This window comes from Pristis pectinata, chromosome 1 (assembly GCF_009764475.1).
Source record: "Pristis pectinata isolate sPriPec2 chromosome 1, sPriPec2.1.pri, whole genome shotgun sequence".
NCBI classification, from domain to species: domain Eukaryota; kingdom Metazoa; phylum Chordata; class Chondrichthyes; order Rhinopristiformes; family Pristidae; genus Pristis; species Pristis pectinata.
The window spans coordinates 143,557,605-143,573,741 of NC_067405.1; the positions used below are offsets into that span (position 1 = coordinate 143,557,605).

General features: G+C 51.8%; 1 protein-coding gene across 1 annotated transcript in view; it reads right to left on the reverse strand.

Annotated features, from left to right (window-relative positions):
* nrde2 (NRDE-2, necessary for RNA interference, domain containing) overlaps positions 1-15,797 on the reverse strand; it is a 71,522-nt gene extending 55,725 nt beyond the window's left edge. The window contains exons 1-2 of the mRNA XM_052013445.1: positions 15,706-15,797; positions 3,297-3,405 (exon numbers count right to left, since the gene is read on the reverse strand). Coding sequence (XP_051869405.1) covers positions 3,297-3,405; positions 15,706-15,781 — 185 coding nt within the window. The 5' untranslated portion in view covers positions 15,782-15,797. The remainder of the gene's footprint in view (positions 1-3,296; positions 3,406-15,705) is intronic.
* Between the last annotated feature and the right edge of the window lie 340 nt (positions 15,798-16,137).

A 16,137-nucleotide genomic window follows, 5' to 3' on the forward strand; every position in this document is an offset into this window, starting at 1 on the left:
GCTTTTCACTCCAGATTCCATTGGAACGTCTGAATGAAACACCATGGAAAGGAGAAATAAACGCCAGGCTAACGATGGAGACCTACCATGGGAACTGAAGAAAGCTGCTCTGTCAAAAACTCAATCCTTGCTGAATTGGATTATCCTGATCCTGTAAAATTTAAATCAGGTCCTGAAGGATGACCAATAGGGCAGGCTTTGAACATTCTGGAACCTTGAAAGCATTTAAAAGCTTCAGCTCCAAATTCTGATTTGATGTCCAGCGGCAGACTTGCGTCAAGTGTTGAGGAGTGCTGCCTTCACTTTATGTGTCACGGGAGCCTATGCAACCCTCCTACTATAGAGGACTTCCCATCCCATTTGTTGTTATGAAGGTGGTTGGGAATACAGAAGAAGCTTGTCAGACTGTTAATCAACCATTGGACCCGGCACCATTTCCAATTAACCTCCTATAGAAGACACAAGCAATAACAGGATCCAGCATGAGCTGCAACTGAACCCAATACACTGGACATTAAACAACTATGGTTGATTATTCCAGAGGGAATCATACAGACCCAAGGGATCAGTTGACTAATAGAGCTCAACCCTATGAAGGAAAGCAAGGAGTGTAAAAGAGGTGGGGCTTGGCCGTAGAAGAAAGAGGGTAATGGGTAGCCATTTGGAGTAGAGGTCTGTGACCAGTGATGTTCCACAGGGATCGATGCTGGGGCCTCTGTTGTCTGTGATTGGTGGAGTCATGGAGGAAGATTGATCAAAGGATACAGCAGGATACAGACCAGTTGGAAATATGGGCAGAGAAATGGCAGATGGAGTTTAGTGTAGAAAACTGTGAGGTGTTGTACTTTGGGAGGTCAAATGTAAGAGGAAATTATGCAGTAAATGGTAGGACTCTTGGGAGCATTGATGTACAGAGGGACCTTGGGGTGCAAGTCCATAGGGGTGGTAAAGGCGGCTGTACGGCATTCTTGCCTTCATCAGTTGGGACGTTGAGTATAAAAGTATGTTGCAGCTGTATAATAGGCCATATTTGGAAATATTTTGTGCAGTTCTGGGCACCGCATTACAGGAAGGATGTGGAGACTTTGGAGAAGGTGCAGAAGAGGTTCACCAGGATGTTCCTGGACTAGAGAGTATTAACTACAAGAAAAGGTTGGACAAACTTGGATTTTCTTCTCTGGAGCGTCAGAGACTGAGGGGAGACCTCATAGAGTATATAAAATTAAGGAAGGACTAGATAGGGTAAATAGACAGCATCTTTTTCCCAGGTTGGAAATGTAAATGCTAGAGGGCATAGTTTTAAGGTGAGAAGGGTAAAATTTAAAGGAGATTTATGAGGCAATTTTCTTTTTTTATATATACACAGAGAGTGGGAGGTGCATGGAACACACTGCCAAGGGAGGTGGTAGAGGCAGAGACAAGACAATGAGGCATTTAGACAGGTAGGGAATGGCAGAGCATAGACCACGTGCAGACAGTTTAAATTGGCATCATGGTCAGCACAAACATTGCGGGCCAAAGGGCCTGCTCCCTGTGCTGTACTGTTCTATGTAAGGCTACTCAAAATAACCCAGAGTGAGAAGGGCCTTTCTATCTATCAAACAGCCCAATTCAGATTTCCCTTCCACATCACGTGCAATATTAGATTCTTCCTTCCACGTCTCCTGAAAGAAATGCCTGACTGTTCAATGTCTACTAAAGCAGAATACTGGAGATAAGGTAAAAGATATCTTTATTAGTCATATGCATTTCACTGTGTTTCGATATACATCTTTGCATAGCGTTCTGGGGGGCAGCCCGCAAGTGTTGCCACGCTTCCAGCGCCAACAGAGCACGCCCACAACTTCCTAACCTGTACGTCTTTGGAATGTGGGAGGAAACCCGAGCACCTGGAGGAAACCCAAGCAGTCACGGGGAGAACGTACAAACTCCTTACAGACAGCGGCCGGAACTGAACCCAGGTCGCTGGCACTGTAATAGTGTTATGCTAACCACTACACTACTGTGCCTGGATGACAAAAGACAAAACAGGCATGTGCCTGCTGTTGCCTTGGGGAAAGAATGATGGCCGTTAGCGGAGATGGGAAGGTCAGAGGCCCAGGAGGACGTGACCCCAGCCTGGCGCCAACACCAGACACAAGCAAGAAATCAACAGAATGGTGGTAGGCAGTAAGATAACGCTGCTCTGCCTGCTCATCCAAACTTTTTGTCTCATACTGAAGGAGAAACTAAACAAGCGCTACAGAATTAACTTACAAGCAGAACAAAATCCAGACTAAATAAAAAAGCATTGTTTGCTTGCTTGCTGTTTAAAAACCTGACAGCCCCTCTAGAGAGCATTGGTGATGGGGTGAGGGGAGAGTTCAAGTGCACTCGATCATGCTCAATAATTAAAAAAGAAATGTCAAGGGGAAGTTGTGCTGCTAAGTAAAACGTCAGCCACAACTTCTCCCTGTACCACGAATGAATGGAGGATCACTGGAACCAGAAATTCCCATGTGGATGAGGGCAGATCAGGGGATACTTTGCTGCACTCACGCCAGCGTGAAACCTATTTGAAGCACGGTTGCAGATTACACAGTAAGGAAACAAAGGTTGCAGAGGGGAGACGGGAGAAAGAACTCAGCAGGGTTCAGCTGGCTGATAACACAGTGAGGAGGGAGGATCCTGCATCCTGCAGGGCGAGATGGAAGAGAGAAAACTGGAAGTGTTCCCTTTGTTTAAATGGGAGTTTTCCTCTCCTAAAATATGTAATTCAGTGTGAGTATAATTCTTCCAAAAGGGGGACAAAAAGCAGAAATTGAGGTGAGGCACCGTAGGTAGAAATCAGGACCATGTGAGAGAACTAACAAAACATTGTGCTGTGTGCTAATTGCAAGGCTGTTTGCACGTGAGATCATTCCACTAGCCTTCAGATTCTACATTCCTACTGCTGGGAGTGCAAGGAAGCACTGTTCATTCAACACAACTTCTGGGTAAAGCTTCTCTTTTTGCTCCTTGTGGCTTAGTGATGTAACTTTAAATACTCAGCCTGCAAAGTGAGAAAATTTACAAAGGGCCACTGCTGTTGGAACAGAAGAGGGATGATAAAAGCAAACTGACAGTTATAGCACAAATTGAACTTTGTGCCACAAATCAAATTAAACCAAAGCAGTTCTGCTTCCATACAACATTAAAAATTTAGACCGAGGGCAATAAGTTGGATTCACACTGCCGGACACATCCTTGAGACAGAAGAGTGGACAAAAAGTGGGAAAAAAATGGAGAGAAAATAGAGAGAGAGGTGGACAGTGTACCTTGCCTGTGGTGACCCCTGGACCGAGTCTGCTGCAATTGCCACGATGCGCTGGTGCAGCTGTAGGGCATCCTCAGTGCGGAAGCTTTGATTACTGAGCCAATCCAATCCTGCAGGCAGCAGAAATCAATGTTATTTGGCAGCTGTGCTTTTTAATGTAAGGACTCATCAGACAAACTGACAGTAAATCACAGCAAATGCCATTAAAGTCATTCATCACAGTCAAGGGCAACATAGTGTAAGTCAATGAAAACTTCACTGATCACAATGCCCTGCGTTGCTGCAGTGCTGACTGTTTAACTCTCACAGTAAGAGAAACCTAGGAAAAATAAACTGTGCAGTTTTATCATCAGAAGTCACAGCTTCCTTGGTCACAACCTCCAATGATTTTGTTGAAAACATCCAGGCTGGATCACAGATACCAAGAACTCATCTCATACAAGTGAACTACAGATCCAACAAGGCAGTGGGACCAAGAATAGCATTAATCCTTATTACTTCCCAGCTTGGTTACGATGCAGGGTCAAACATTGGATCAGCCTCAATGCTGCATTCACAAGGGCTGTACGTGGAATTTTTTTCCCCACCCACCCGATGGGACAAAGTAGCTGATAAGACAATTGCGCTACACGGAGGCAGTCACTCCTCAGCTGCAGGATGCAGGTAGCTGGATGACTACCAGGAAAGGAAGAATAGGCAGGTAATGCAAAGTACACCTGTGGCTGTTCCCCTGAACAACAGGCATACCGCTTTGGTTACTGTCGGGGAGGGGGGACAACCTACAAGGGGAAAGCCACAGTGATCAGGTCTCTGGCACTGAGCCTGGTTGTGTGGTGCAGAAGGGAAGGGGGGAGAAGAGGAGGGTGGTAGTGATAGGGATTCCCTAGTAAGGGGGGCAGACAGGAGATTCTGTGAACGTGAAAGAGACTCCCAGATGGTATGTTGCCTCCCTGGTACCAGGGTCAGGGACGTCTCAGATCGGGTCCACAGCATTCTGAAGGGGGAGGGCGAACAGCCAGAAGTCGTGGTAATATTGGTACCAATGACATAGGTAGGAAAAGAGATGAGGTCCTGAAAAGGGAATATAGGGAGTTAGGTAGGAAGCTGAAAAGCAGGACCTCGAGGGTAGTAATCTCTGGATTGCTGACTGTGCCACATGCCAGTGAGGGTAAGAATAGGATGATTTGGCAGATGAATGTGTGGCTGAGGAGTTGGTGCAGAGGGCAGGGTTTCGGATTTGTTGATCATTGGGATCTCTTCTGGGGAAGGTACTACCTGTACAAAAGGGACAGGTTACACCTGAACTGGAGGGGGGGACTAATATTCTTGCAGGCAGGTTTGCTAGAACTGTTGGGGAGGGTTTAAACTAGTTTGTCAGGGGGATGAGAACCAGAGTGATAGGTCAGAGGTTGGTTCATTTAGTGTACAAGTAGATACAGAGTGTAGAAAGACCGTGAGGAAAGATAGGCAGTTGAAAGGGCAAAATTACAGTCAGTTGGATGGGCTGAAGTGTGTCTATTTTAATGCGAGAAGTATCAGGAACAAGGCTGATGAACTTGGAGCATGGGTAAGTACATAGAACTATGACATTGTGACCATTTCAGAGACTTGGCTATCACAAGGGCAGGAATGGCTGCTGGACATTCTGGGGTTTAGATGTTTCAAAAGGGACATGGATGGAGGTAAAAGAGGTGGGGCAGTGGCTTTGCTGATCAGGGACAGTATCACAGCTGGAGAAAGGGAGGATGTCCTGGAGGAATCATCTACTGAGTCAGTGTGGGTGGAAGTCAGAAACAGGAAGGGAATGATCACTCTATTGGGAGTATTCTACAGACCCCCCCCCCCACCCCCCCGTAGCAGCAGAGACACTGAGAAGCAGATCGGGAGGCAGATTTTGGAAAGGGGCAAAAATAACAGGGTATTGGTATATTATTGTCATTTGTACTGAGGTACAGTGAAAAACTTGTCTTACAAACCGCTTACAGCTCAATTCATTACACAGTGCAGTTACATCAAGTTAGTACAGAGTGCATTGATGTAGTACAGGTTTAAAAAAAAACATTAACAGTACAGAGTAAAGTGTCACAGCTACAGAGAAAGTGCAGTGCAATAAGGTGCAAGGTCACAACAAGGTAGATTGTGAGGTCATAGTCCATCTCATTGTATAGGGGAACTGTTCAATAGTCTTATCACAGTGGGGTAGAAGCTGTCCTTAAGTCTGGTGGTACGTGCCCTCAGGCTCCTGTATCTTCTACCTGATGGAAGAGGGGAGAAGAGAGAATGACCTGGGTGGGTGGGGTCTTTGATTATGCTGGCTGCTTCACCAAGACAACGAGAAGTAAAGGCAGTCCAAGGAGGGGAGACTGGTGTCCGCAACGCGCTGGGCTGTGTCCACAACTCTCTGCAGCTTCTTGCGGTCTTGGGCAGAGCAGTTGCCATACCAAGCCATGATACATCCTGATAGGATGCTTTCTATGATGCATCGGTAAAAGTTGGTGAGAGTTAAAGGGGACAAACCAAATTTCTTTAGCCTCCTGAGGAAGTAGAGGCGCTGGTGAGCTTTCTTGGCCATGGCATCCACGTGGTTTGTCCAGGACAGGTTGTTGGTGATGTTCACTCCCAGGAACTTGAAGCTGTCAACCCTCTCGACCTCAGCACCATTGATGTAGACAGGTGCATGTACACCGCCCCCTTTCCTGAAGTCAATGACCAGCTCTTGTCATTGGTTGATTTCAACTTTCTTAATATTGATTGGCACCTCCTTAGTGCAAAGGGTAGATAGGGCAGAGTTTGTCCAGGAAAGATTCCTGACACAGTATGCGGACAGGCTGACTAGAGGAGAGGCCATATTGGACCTGGTATGAGGGAATGAACCTGAATAGGTTTCAGATTTCTCTGTGGGAGAGCATTTTGGAGACAGTGACCATAGCTCCTTGACCTTTACCATAGCCTTGGAGAGGGATACGAGTAGACAATATGGGAGAGTATTTAATTGGGGGAGGGAGAATTATGATGCTGTTAAGCAGGAACATGGGGCGTAAATTAGGAACAGATGGTCTTGGGGAAGTGCAGAGCAGAAACGTGGAGGTTCTTTAGGGAGTACTTGCATGGGGCGCTGGATAGGTTTGTCCCATTAAGGCAGGGTAAGGATGCTGGAGTGAAGGAACCGTGGTTGACAAGAGACGTAGGATATCTCGTCAAGAGGAGGGAGCTTAAGTATGAACAGGAGAGCTAGAAGAGGGCATGAGAAGGCCTTGGTGAGGAGCATTAAGGAAAACCCCAAGGCGTTCTACACATATGTGAAGAATAGGAGGATGACTAGAGAGGATAGGACCAATCAGGGATAAAAGAGTAAATATGTGCTGGAGGTCAGAAGAGGTAGGGGAGGTCCTTAATGAATACTTGGCTTCAGTATTCACCAGTGAGAGAGACCTTGACGTTTGTGAGGATGGCATACAACAGGCTGATATGCTAGAGCATGTCGACATGAAGAAAAAGGAGGTGCCGGAACTTTTGAAAAACATTAGGATAGATAAGTCACTGGGGCTGGACGGGATATATCCAAGGTTATTACGGGAAGCGAGGGAAGAGATTACTGCACCTTCAGCAATGATCTTTGTGTCCTCACTGGCCATAGGAATAGTGCCAGATGATTGGAGTGTGGCAAATGTTGTTCCTTTGTTCAAGAAAGGGAGTAGGGATAACCCTGGGAATTACAGACCAGTGAGACTTCAGTGCTGGGCAAATTACTGGAGAAGATTCTTAGAGACAGGATTTATGGGAATTTGGAGAAGCTTAGGATTTATGGGCATTTGGAGAAGCATAGGTTGATTAGGGACAGTCAGCATGGCTTTGAGAGGGACAGGTTGTGCCTCACGAGCCTGACTGAATTCTTTGAGGATGTGACAAAGCACATTGATGAGCGTAGAGCAGCGGATGTAGTGTACATGCATTTTAGTAAGGCATTTGATAAGGTTCCTCACGGAAGGCTCATTCAGAAAGTCAGGAGGCATGGGATCCAGGGAAACTTGGCTGTGTGGATTCAGAATTGGCTCGCCCATAGAAGACAGAGGGTGGTGGTAGATGGAGCGTATTCTGCCTGGAGGTCGGTGACCAGTGGTGTTCCGCAGGGATCTGTTCTGGGACGCCTGCTCTTTGTGATTTTTATAAATGACTTAGATGAGGATGTGGAAGGGTGGGTTAGTAAGTTTGCAGATGACATGAAGGTTGGTGGTGTTGTGGATAGTGTAGAAGGTTGCTGTAGGTTACAACAGGATATTGATAGAATGCAGACCTGGGCTGAGAAGTGGCAGATGAGTTCAACCCGGATAAGTGTGAAGTGACACACTTCAGGAGATCAAATTTGAAGGCAGAATACAAGGTTAATGGCAGGATTCTTAGCAATGTGGAGGAACAGAAGGACCTTGGGGTCCACGTCCATAGATCTCTCAAGGTTGCCATGCTGGTTGATAGGGTTGTTAAGAAGGCGTGTGGTGTGTTGGCCTTCATTAGTTGGGGTATTGAGTTCAAGAGCCACGAGGTAATGTTGCAGCTCTATAAAACTCTGGTTAGACCACACTTGTAGTATTGTGTTCAGTTCTGGTTGCCTCATTATCGGAAGGATGTGGAAGCTTTAGAGGGGGTGCAGAGGAGATTTACCAGGATGCTGCCTGGATTGGACAGCATGTCTTTTGAGGCTAGGTTGAACGAGCTAGGGCTTTTTTCTTTGGAGAGGAGGAGGATGAGAGGTGACTTGATAGAGGTGTACAAGATGGTGAGAGGCATAGATTGAATGGACAGTCAGAGACCGCGCCCCCCCCCCCCCCGAGTGAAATTAGCTAACACGAGGGGGCATAATTTTAAGGTGATTAGAGGAAGGTAAAGGGGGATATCAGAAGTAAGTTTTTGTTTTTACACAGAGTGGTGGATGCGTGGAACGCACTGCCAGCAGAGGTGGTGAAGGCAGATACATTAGGGACATTTTAGAGACTCTTAGATAGGCACATAAATGATAGAGAAATGGAGGGCTATGTGGGAGGGAAGGGTTAGATAGATCTTAGAGCAGGATAAGATGTCAGCACAACATCATTGGCCAAAGGGCCCATACAGTGCTGTAATGTTTTATGTTCTAATGATCCCCTAGTATGATAAGGATGGACTCTTGCCCTCACAATCTACCTCGTCATGGCCTTGCACCTTATTGTCTGCCTGTACTACACTTTTTCTGCAACTGTAACATTTTATTCTGCATTCTGTTACTCCTTCTCCCCTGTACTACCTCAATAGTGTTTTCATGACCTTTATGGATGGCATGCAAAACAAAGTTTTTCACTGTACCTCAGTACATGTGACAATAATAAACCAATTTACCAATTTAGCCTATGGATGATGTAACATCGCCTTTGGACAATCTATCCAGGCCACTCTGAACAACTCAATATTACTCCAATCAATCTGAAAGTACTATGCTATGGTAACAAGAGCACAGACAGTGCAACTGTCTTTCCCCGCTATTAATTAACTTTAACCTTTCAGTTCTAATCTTCAAGTTACAGCTGTGAAATTCACCAAGCAGACGTAGTTTAAAGCTCTTATTTACACTTTCAAATCCCTCGCCAGCCTCATTCTTCTCTATCTCATTAAGCTCCACCCTCCCAATTCTGGGATTTCGCACATCCCTGTTTTTCCTGACGATGGCTATGCCTCCAGCTGCCCTTGGTCCAAAACTCTGAAATTCCTTATATCTTCTCTCTTCATTTTTAAGAAACCATCTAACATTTTGACAGAGGGAGAGAGAAATTATCAACATTTCGGGTCAAAACCCTGCATCAGGACCCTCATGTTGCTTGTCAGAGGTGTTAGAGAAGAGGCTGATCTGTACCAAAACTTTCCCGAGTGACCCAGTGGAGGTCAGAGTGCACTCTGATTCCCAGCTCACCTGCAGTCTTTAAGCCTTGACTCTCTGGTAGCTTCCTGCCAGCACTGACCCAACCTCCTCACACTGAGTAGTGCTGGGCGGGATTCCCCTGCTATCAGTGGGAATGCCAAATTTCTGGAGATCTTGCCACTATATAGGAGCACTGGTCAGGTGTGAGTTGCCATCGTGCCCTGCCTTTGGCAGATGATCTTGAGGCAAACGCACCACATTCCTCAGCAGAGTGCATTGAGGTAGTACAAGTAAAAACAATAACAGTACAGAGTACAGTGTCACAGCTACAGAGAAAGTGCAGAGCAGGTAGACAATAATGTGCAAGGTCACAAGGTAGATCATGACCTTGCACCTTATTGCACTGCACTTTCTCTGTAGCTGTGACACTTTACTCTGTACTGTTATTGTTTTTACCTGTACTACCTCAATGCACTCTGTACTGACCCAACGTAACTGCACTGTGTAATGAATTGACCTGTACAATCAGTATGCAAGACAAGTTTTTCACTGTACCTCACTACAAGTGACAGTAATAAACCAATACCATTAAGGCTTGCAAGCTTTCAGAGAGGTCTGCCTGAGGTTCTTGGTCATTTTACTTAAGAATCTCACTTGGCCCCAAATGACTCCAATATATCGACGGGAGTAACTTGTTGAGCCTCTGCTCTTTCTTGAAGTACATGACTCAGCTTTTCCAGCTGTATGGAAGTGCTGAGGAGTCAGTCCTGATCTGCACTCAGCTTTATGTTCAGATTTAGCAGTTCCAGCCACTGAAATATTTGCCAAAGGTGCCATGGCCTTTGCCAAGTCCAGTTCTCTGATAAGGCTAAGCAGGCTGATAAACATTGCGCTGAGATAGCAGAGGTGATCCATGTTACGCAGGGTTTAACTATTGGTACAGGTTTTTAGGTTATATGTCAGTATTATGTGACATAACACCTGCATGCTAGTTCCCTGTCAAACAATATATGCATGTCCCTCCATAGATGCTGCCTGACCTGCTAAGTTCCTCCATAGATGCTGCCCTGCTGAGCTCCTCCAGCATCTTGTGCATGGCTCCAGATTCCAGCATCTGCAGTCTCATGAGTATCCACAATGCTGAGGTCGAGAGGGTTGAGAGCTTCAAGTTCCTGGGAGTGAACATCACGAACAGCCTGTCCTGGTCAAATCACGTAGATGCCACAGCCAAGAAAGCTCACCAGTGCCTCTACTTCCTCAGGCTAAAGAAATTCGGTTTGTCCCCTTTGACACTCACCAACTTTTATTGATGCACCACAGAAAGCATCCTATCTGGATGAATCACGGCTTGGTACGGCAACTGCTCTGCCCAGGACCACAAGAAACTGCAGAGAGTTGTGAACACAGCTCAGCATAACATGGACACCAGCCTCCCCTCCTTAGACTCTGTCTTTACCTCGCGCTGCCTTGGTGAAGCAGCCAGCATAATCAAAGACCCCACCCGCCCGAGACATTCTCTCTTCTCTCCTCTTCCATCAGGCAGAAGATACAGGAGCCTGACGGCACGTACCACCAGACTCAAGGACAGCTTCTACCCCACTGTGATAAGACTATTGAACGGTTCCCTTATACAATGAGATGGACTACGACCTCACGATCTACCTTGTTGTGACCTTGCATCTTATTGTACTGCACTTTCTCTATAGCTTACTCTGTACTGTTACTCTGTACTGTTACTGTTTTTACATGTACTACCTCAATGCACTCTGTACTAACTCAATGTAACTGCACTGTGTAATGAATTGACCTGTACGATCAGTATGTAAGACAAGTTTTCCACTGTACCTCGGTACAAGTGACAATAATAAACCAGTACGTGCATCACAGAATTTGTCGTCAAGTATTGAGCTAGGTTACATGCCTTTTACTCTGAAATCTACTGAAATGTCTCAATATATCAAGTTACTCTATGTCAATTTTTATTTTTAAGCCTTCATGTAGAGTATCTTGGGATGGTTTACTGCAGTAACAGCACAGTATAAACAAGCTGCTCTCATTATGAAACAACCACCACATTAAACCACTCCATTCAGACAAAAGAACAGACCAGTGTTTTAACTTTCCCAACTCTAATCTGTCACAAACAGAGTAAATAAGGAAAAATTACCAAAGGTAAAAGGGTCAGTATCCACAGATTTAAGGTGGGTGGTAATAGCAATACGTGGCTTGGATCTCAAAACTTATTAACATGGGCATCACGAGCAAACTCAGCATTCATTGACCATTGATTATGAGGGTAGAGCAACTGTGCCATGAGAAACGAAAACAGATTTGGGCCTCCCGAGTTTAGACTGAATCTGACAAGGATACAAAATTCTTACAGGGCTCAACAGTGTAGATACAGGCATAACGTTTCCCTTGGCTGGGGTGTCTACGATCAGTGAGTGGCACTCAAAATAGGCATCATTCATGACCGAGAGGAAATTTCTTCACCCAGAGGAAGGTGCACCTTCGGGATTCACTACTTAAGAGGGCTGTGGAGCTACAGTCATTGAATATTTTCAAGATAAAGAGTGATAGATGTTTGGATATTAATGGATATGGGGTTAATACAGGAGAGTGCCAGAGAATTTAAAGATCAGTTATGACCTGATAGATTATAAAATCATGAGGGGCACAGATAGGGTCTTTTCCCCAGGGAAGGGGAATCAAAGACTAGAGGGCATCGGCTGAAGGTGAGAGGAAAAAGATTTAAAAGGGACCCAAAGAGCAACTTCTTCACACGGAGGGTGGTTCTTATATGGAACGAGCTGCCAGAGAAGTGCTTGAAGCAGGTACAATAACAACATTTAACTTGGACAAGTACATGGATAGGAAAGGTTTAGAGGGGATATGGGCCAAATGGGACTAGCTTAGATGGATATCTTGGTCGGCTTGACAAGTTGGGCCAAAGGGCCTGTTTCCCTGCTGTTGACTCTTATCGTATTGAACGACACAACAAGTACAAGGGGCTGCAAGGCATCCTATTGCAGGGTTTTGACCGAAACGTCGACAATGTCTTCCCTCCTACAGATGCTGCTTGATCTGCTGAGTTCCTCCAGCAGACTGTTGCTGCTGAAAGGCATCCTCCTGCTTCTGGAGACACAAGAGACTGCAGATGCTGGAATCTGGAGTGACACACAAAGCACTGGAGGAACTCAGCAGGTCAGGCAGCACCTGTGGAGGGAAATAAACAGTTGACGTTTCGGGTCGAGGCCCTTCATCTGATTATGGCTCCTTTTCCACTCAAACAATTGACAATAAGATTTCTTTATTAGTCACATGTACATCGAAACACACAGTGAAATGCATCTTTTACGTAGAGTGTTCGGGGGCAGCTCGCAAGTGTCGCCACACTTCCGGCGCCAACATAGCATGCCCACAACTTCCTAACCCGTACGTCTTTGGAATGTGGGAGGAAACCGGAGCACCCGGAGGAAACCCACGCAGACACACGGGGAGAACATACAAACTCCTCACAGACAGGGGCCAGAATTGGACACGGGTCGCTGGCGCTGTAATAACCTTACACTAACCGCTACACTACCGTGCCTGTCCTCCTGCACCTGTGTGATCCTGCTGCACCTACTCATGTTATCCTTAATTGCATGCCCATTCAAGCCACAGGTAATGGAGAGAGAGACCCAGTCCAAAACTCAAAAAGGGACTTCGAATAGATGCCTTAATGGGGGAAAAGAGGAAGGGCCATAAAACCAATGGGGTGAGAGAACCAAAAGGAGCAAGCAGGGGCAGGGCAGGCCGAGTGGGCTCCGGCTGCAAACGAGGGCTCTGTAAGTGGAGGGAACGCCCAGAAAATGCTCCACGGTGGAGGGAGGGGAGGGAGGGGGGGAGAGAGAGAGGGGGGAGGGGGGGAGAGAGAGAGGGGGAGGGGGAGTGGGGTGGGGGGAGAGAGGGGACGGGGGGTGGGGTGGGGGGGAGAGAGGGGACGGGGGGGGAGAGAGGGGACGGGGGGTGGGGGGGAGAGAGGGGGGACGGGGGGGTGGGGGGGAGAGAGGGGGGACGGGGGGTGGGGGGGAGAGAGGGGGGACGGGGGGTGGGGGGGAGAGAGGGGGGACGGGGGGTGGGGGGGAGAGAGAGGGGACGGGGGGTGGGGGGGAGAGAGAGGGGACGGGGGGTGGGGGGGAGAGAGAGGGGACGGGGGTGGGGGGGAGAGAGGGGACGGGGGGTGGGGGGGAGAGAGGGGACGGGGGGTGGGGGGGAGAGAGGGGACGGGGGGTGGGGGGGAGAGAGGGGACGGGGGGTGGGGGGGAGAGAGGGGACGGGGGGTGGGGGGGAGAGAGGGGACGGGGGGTGGGGGGGAGAGAGGGGACGGGGGGTGGGGGGGGAGAGAGGGGACGGGGGGGAGGAGAGGGGACGGGGGGGGGAGAGGGGACGGGGGGGAGAGGGGACGGGGGGGGGAGAGGGGACGGGGGGGGGAGAGAGGGACGGGGGGGGAGAGGGACGGGGGGGGGAGAGGGGACGGGGGGTGGGGGGAGAGAGGGGACGGGGGGTGGGGGGAGAGAGGGGACGGGGGGTGGGGGGGAGAGAGGGGACGGGGGGTGGGGGGGAGAGAGGGGACGGGGGGTGGGGGGGAGAGAGGGGACGGGGGGTGGGGGGGAGAGAGGGGACGGGGGGTGGGGGGGAGAGAGGGGACGGGGGGGTGGGGGGGAGAGAGGGGACGGGGGGTGGGGGGGAGAGAGGGGACGGGGGGTGGGGGGGAGAGAGGGGGACGGGGGGTGGGGGGGAGAGGGGACGGGGGGGGGGAGAGGGGACGGGGGGGGGAGAGGGGACGGGGGGGGGAGAGGGGACGGGGGGGGGAGAGGGGACGGGGGGGAGAGAGGGGACGGGGGGGAGAGAGGGGACGGGGGGGAGAGAGGGGACGGGGGGGAGAGAGGGGACGGGGGGGGAGAGGGGACGGGGGGGGGAGAGGGGACGGGGGGGGAGAGAGGGGACGGGGGGGGAGAGAGGGGACGGGGGGGGGAGAGGGGACGGGGGGGGGAGGGGACGGGGGGGGAGAGAGGGGACGGGGGGGGAGAGAGGGACGGGGGGGGAGAGAGGGGACGGGGGGGGAGAGAGGGGACGGGGGGGGGAGGGGACGGGGGGGGGAGGGGACGGGGGGGGAGAGGGGACGGGGGGGGAGAGGGGACGGGGGGGGAGAGGGACGGGGGGGGAGAGAGGGGACGGGGGGGGAGAGGGGACGGGGGGGGGGGAGAGGGGACGGGGGGGGGGAGAGGGGACGGGGGGGGGAGAGGGGACGGGGGGGGGGAGAGGGGACGGGGGGGGAGAGGGGACGGGGGGGGGAGAGGGGACGGGGGGGGGAGAGGGGACGGGGGGGGAGAGGGACGGGGGGGGAGAGGGGACGGGGGGGGAGAGGGGACGGGGGGGAGAGAGAGGGACGGGGGGGGGGAGAGGGGACGGGGGGGGGGAGAGGGGACGGGGGGGGGAGAGAGGGACGGGGGGGGAGAGAGAGGGACGGGGGGGGAGAGAGAGGGACGGGGGGGAGAGGGGGACGGGGGGTGGGGGGAGAGAGAGGGACGGGGGGTGGGGGGAGAGAGAGGGACGGGGGGGAAGAGAGGGGACGGGGGGGAGGAGAGGGGACGGGGGGGGAGAGGGGACGGGGGGGGGGAGAGGGGACGGGGGGGAGGAGAGAGGGACGGGGGGGAGGAGAGAGGGACGGGGGGGGGAGAGGGGACGGGGGGGGGAGAGAGAGGGACGGGGGGGGGAGAGGGGACGGGGGGGGGGAGAGGGGACGGGGGGGGGGAGAGGGGACGGGGGGGGAGAGGGGACGGGGGGGGAGAGGGGACGGGGGGGGAGAGGGGACGGGGGGGAGAGAGGGGACGGGGGGGGGAGAGAGGGGACGGGGGGGGAGAGAGGGGACGGGGGGGGAGAGAGGGGACGGGGGGGGGGAGAGGGGACGGGGGGGGAGAGAGGGGACGGGGGGGGAGAGGGGACGGGGGGGGAGAGAGGGGACGGGGGGGGGGAGAGGGGACGGGGGGGGAGAGAGGGGACGGGGGGGGGAGAGGGGACGGGGGGGGGGAGAGAGGGACGGGGGGGGGGAGAGAGGGACGGGGGGGAGGAGAGAGGGACGGGGGGAGAGAGAGGGACGGGGGGAGAGAGAGGGGCAGGGAGCGAGAGAGGGACGGGGGGGAGGAGAGAGGGGACGTGGGGGGAGAGAGGGGACGGGGGGGGAGAGGGGACGGGGGGGGAGAGAGGGGACGGGGGGGAGAGAGGGACGGGGGGGAGGAGAGAGGGGACGTGGGGGGAGAGAGGGGACGGGGGGGGAGAGAGGGACGGGGGGGGGAGAGAGGGACGGGGGGGGGGAGAGAGGGACGGGGGGGAGGAGAGAGGGACGGGGGGGAGAGAGAGGGACGGGGGGGGGAGAGTGGACGGGGTGAGCCGAGCCGGTTGGCGAAGGGGCAGGGAGTCCGGCAGACGCGGGCTCCCCACTGGGGAGGGCCGCACCCAGTGCCGGGGATTTGTTTACCTTGCGAGCCCCCGGCGCCGGCCGCCTTCGCCCCGCTGAACGCCGCAAACAACGAGCCCGACGGCGGCGGCTCCATCCCGCCCAGGCCGTGCTCCTCCGGTCGCTGCGTCCCCTTGATATGACGTGGTGGGGCCGCGAGGGATTGTGGGACTTGTAGTTTCTGCGGGCGCGCCCCGCATCAGTGGAGATGCCCAACCGGCCGTCCTGGGACTACAACCGGGGGAAACGGGCCAAGAAGTTTATAAACGTGAATCTACCTCAATAATCCCCCTCCCTCTCCTCCCTCACCTTATTGCACTGCACTTTCTCTGTAGCTGTGACACTTTACTCTGTACTGTTACTGTTTTTACCTGTACTACATCAATGCACTCTGTACTAACCCAATGTAACTGCACTGTGTAGTGAATTGACCTGTACAATCGGTTTGTAAGA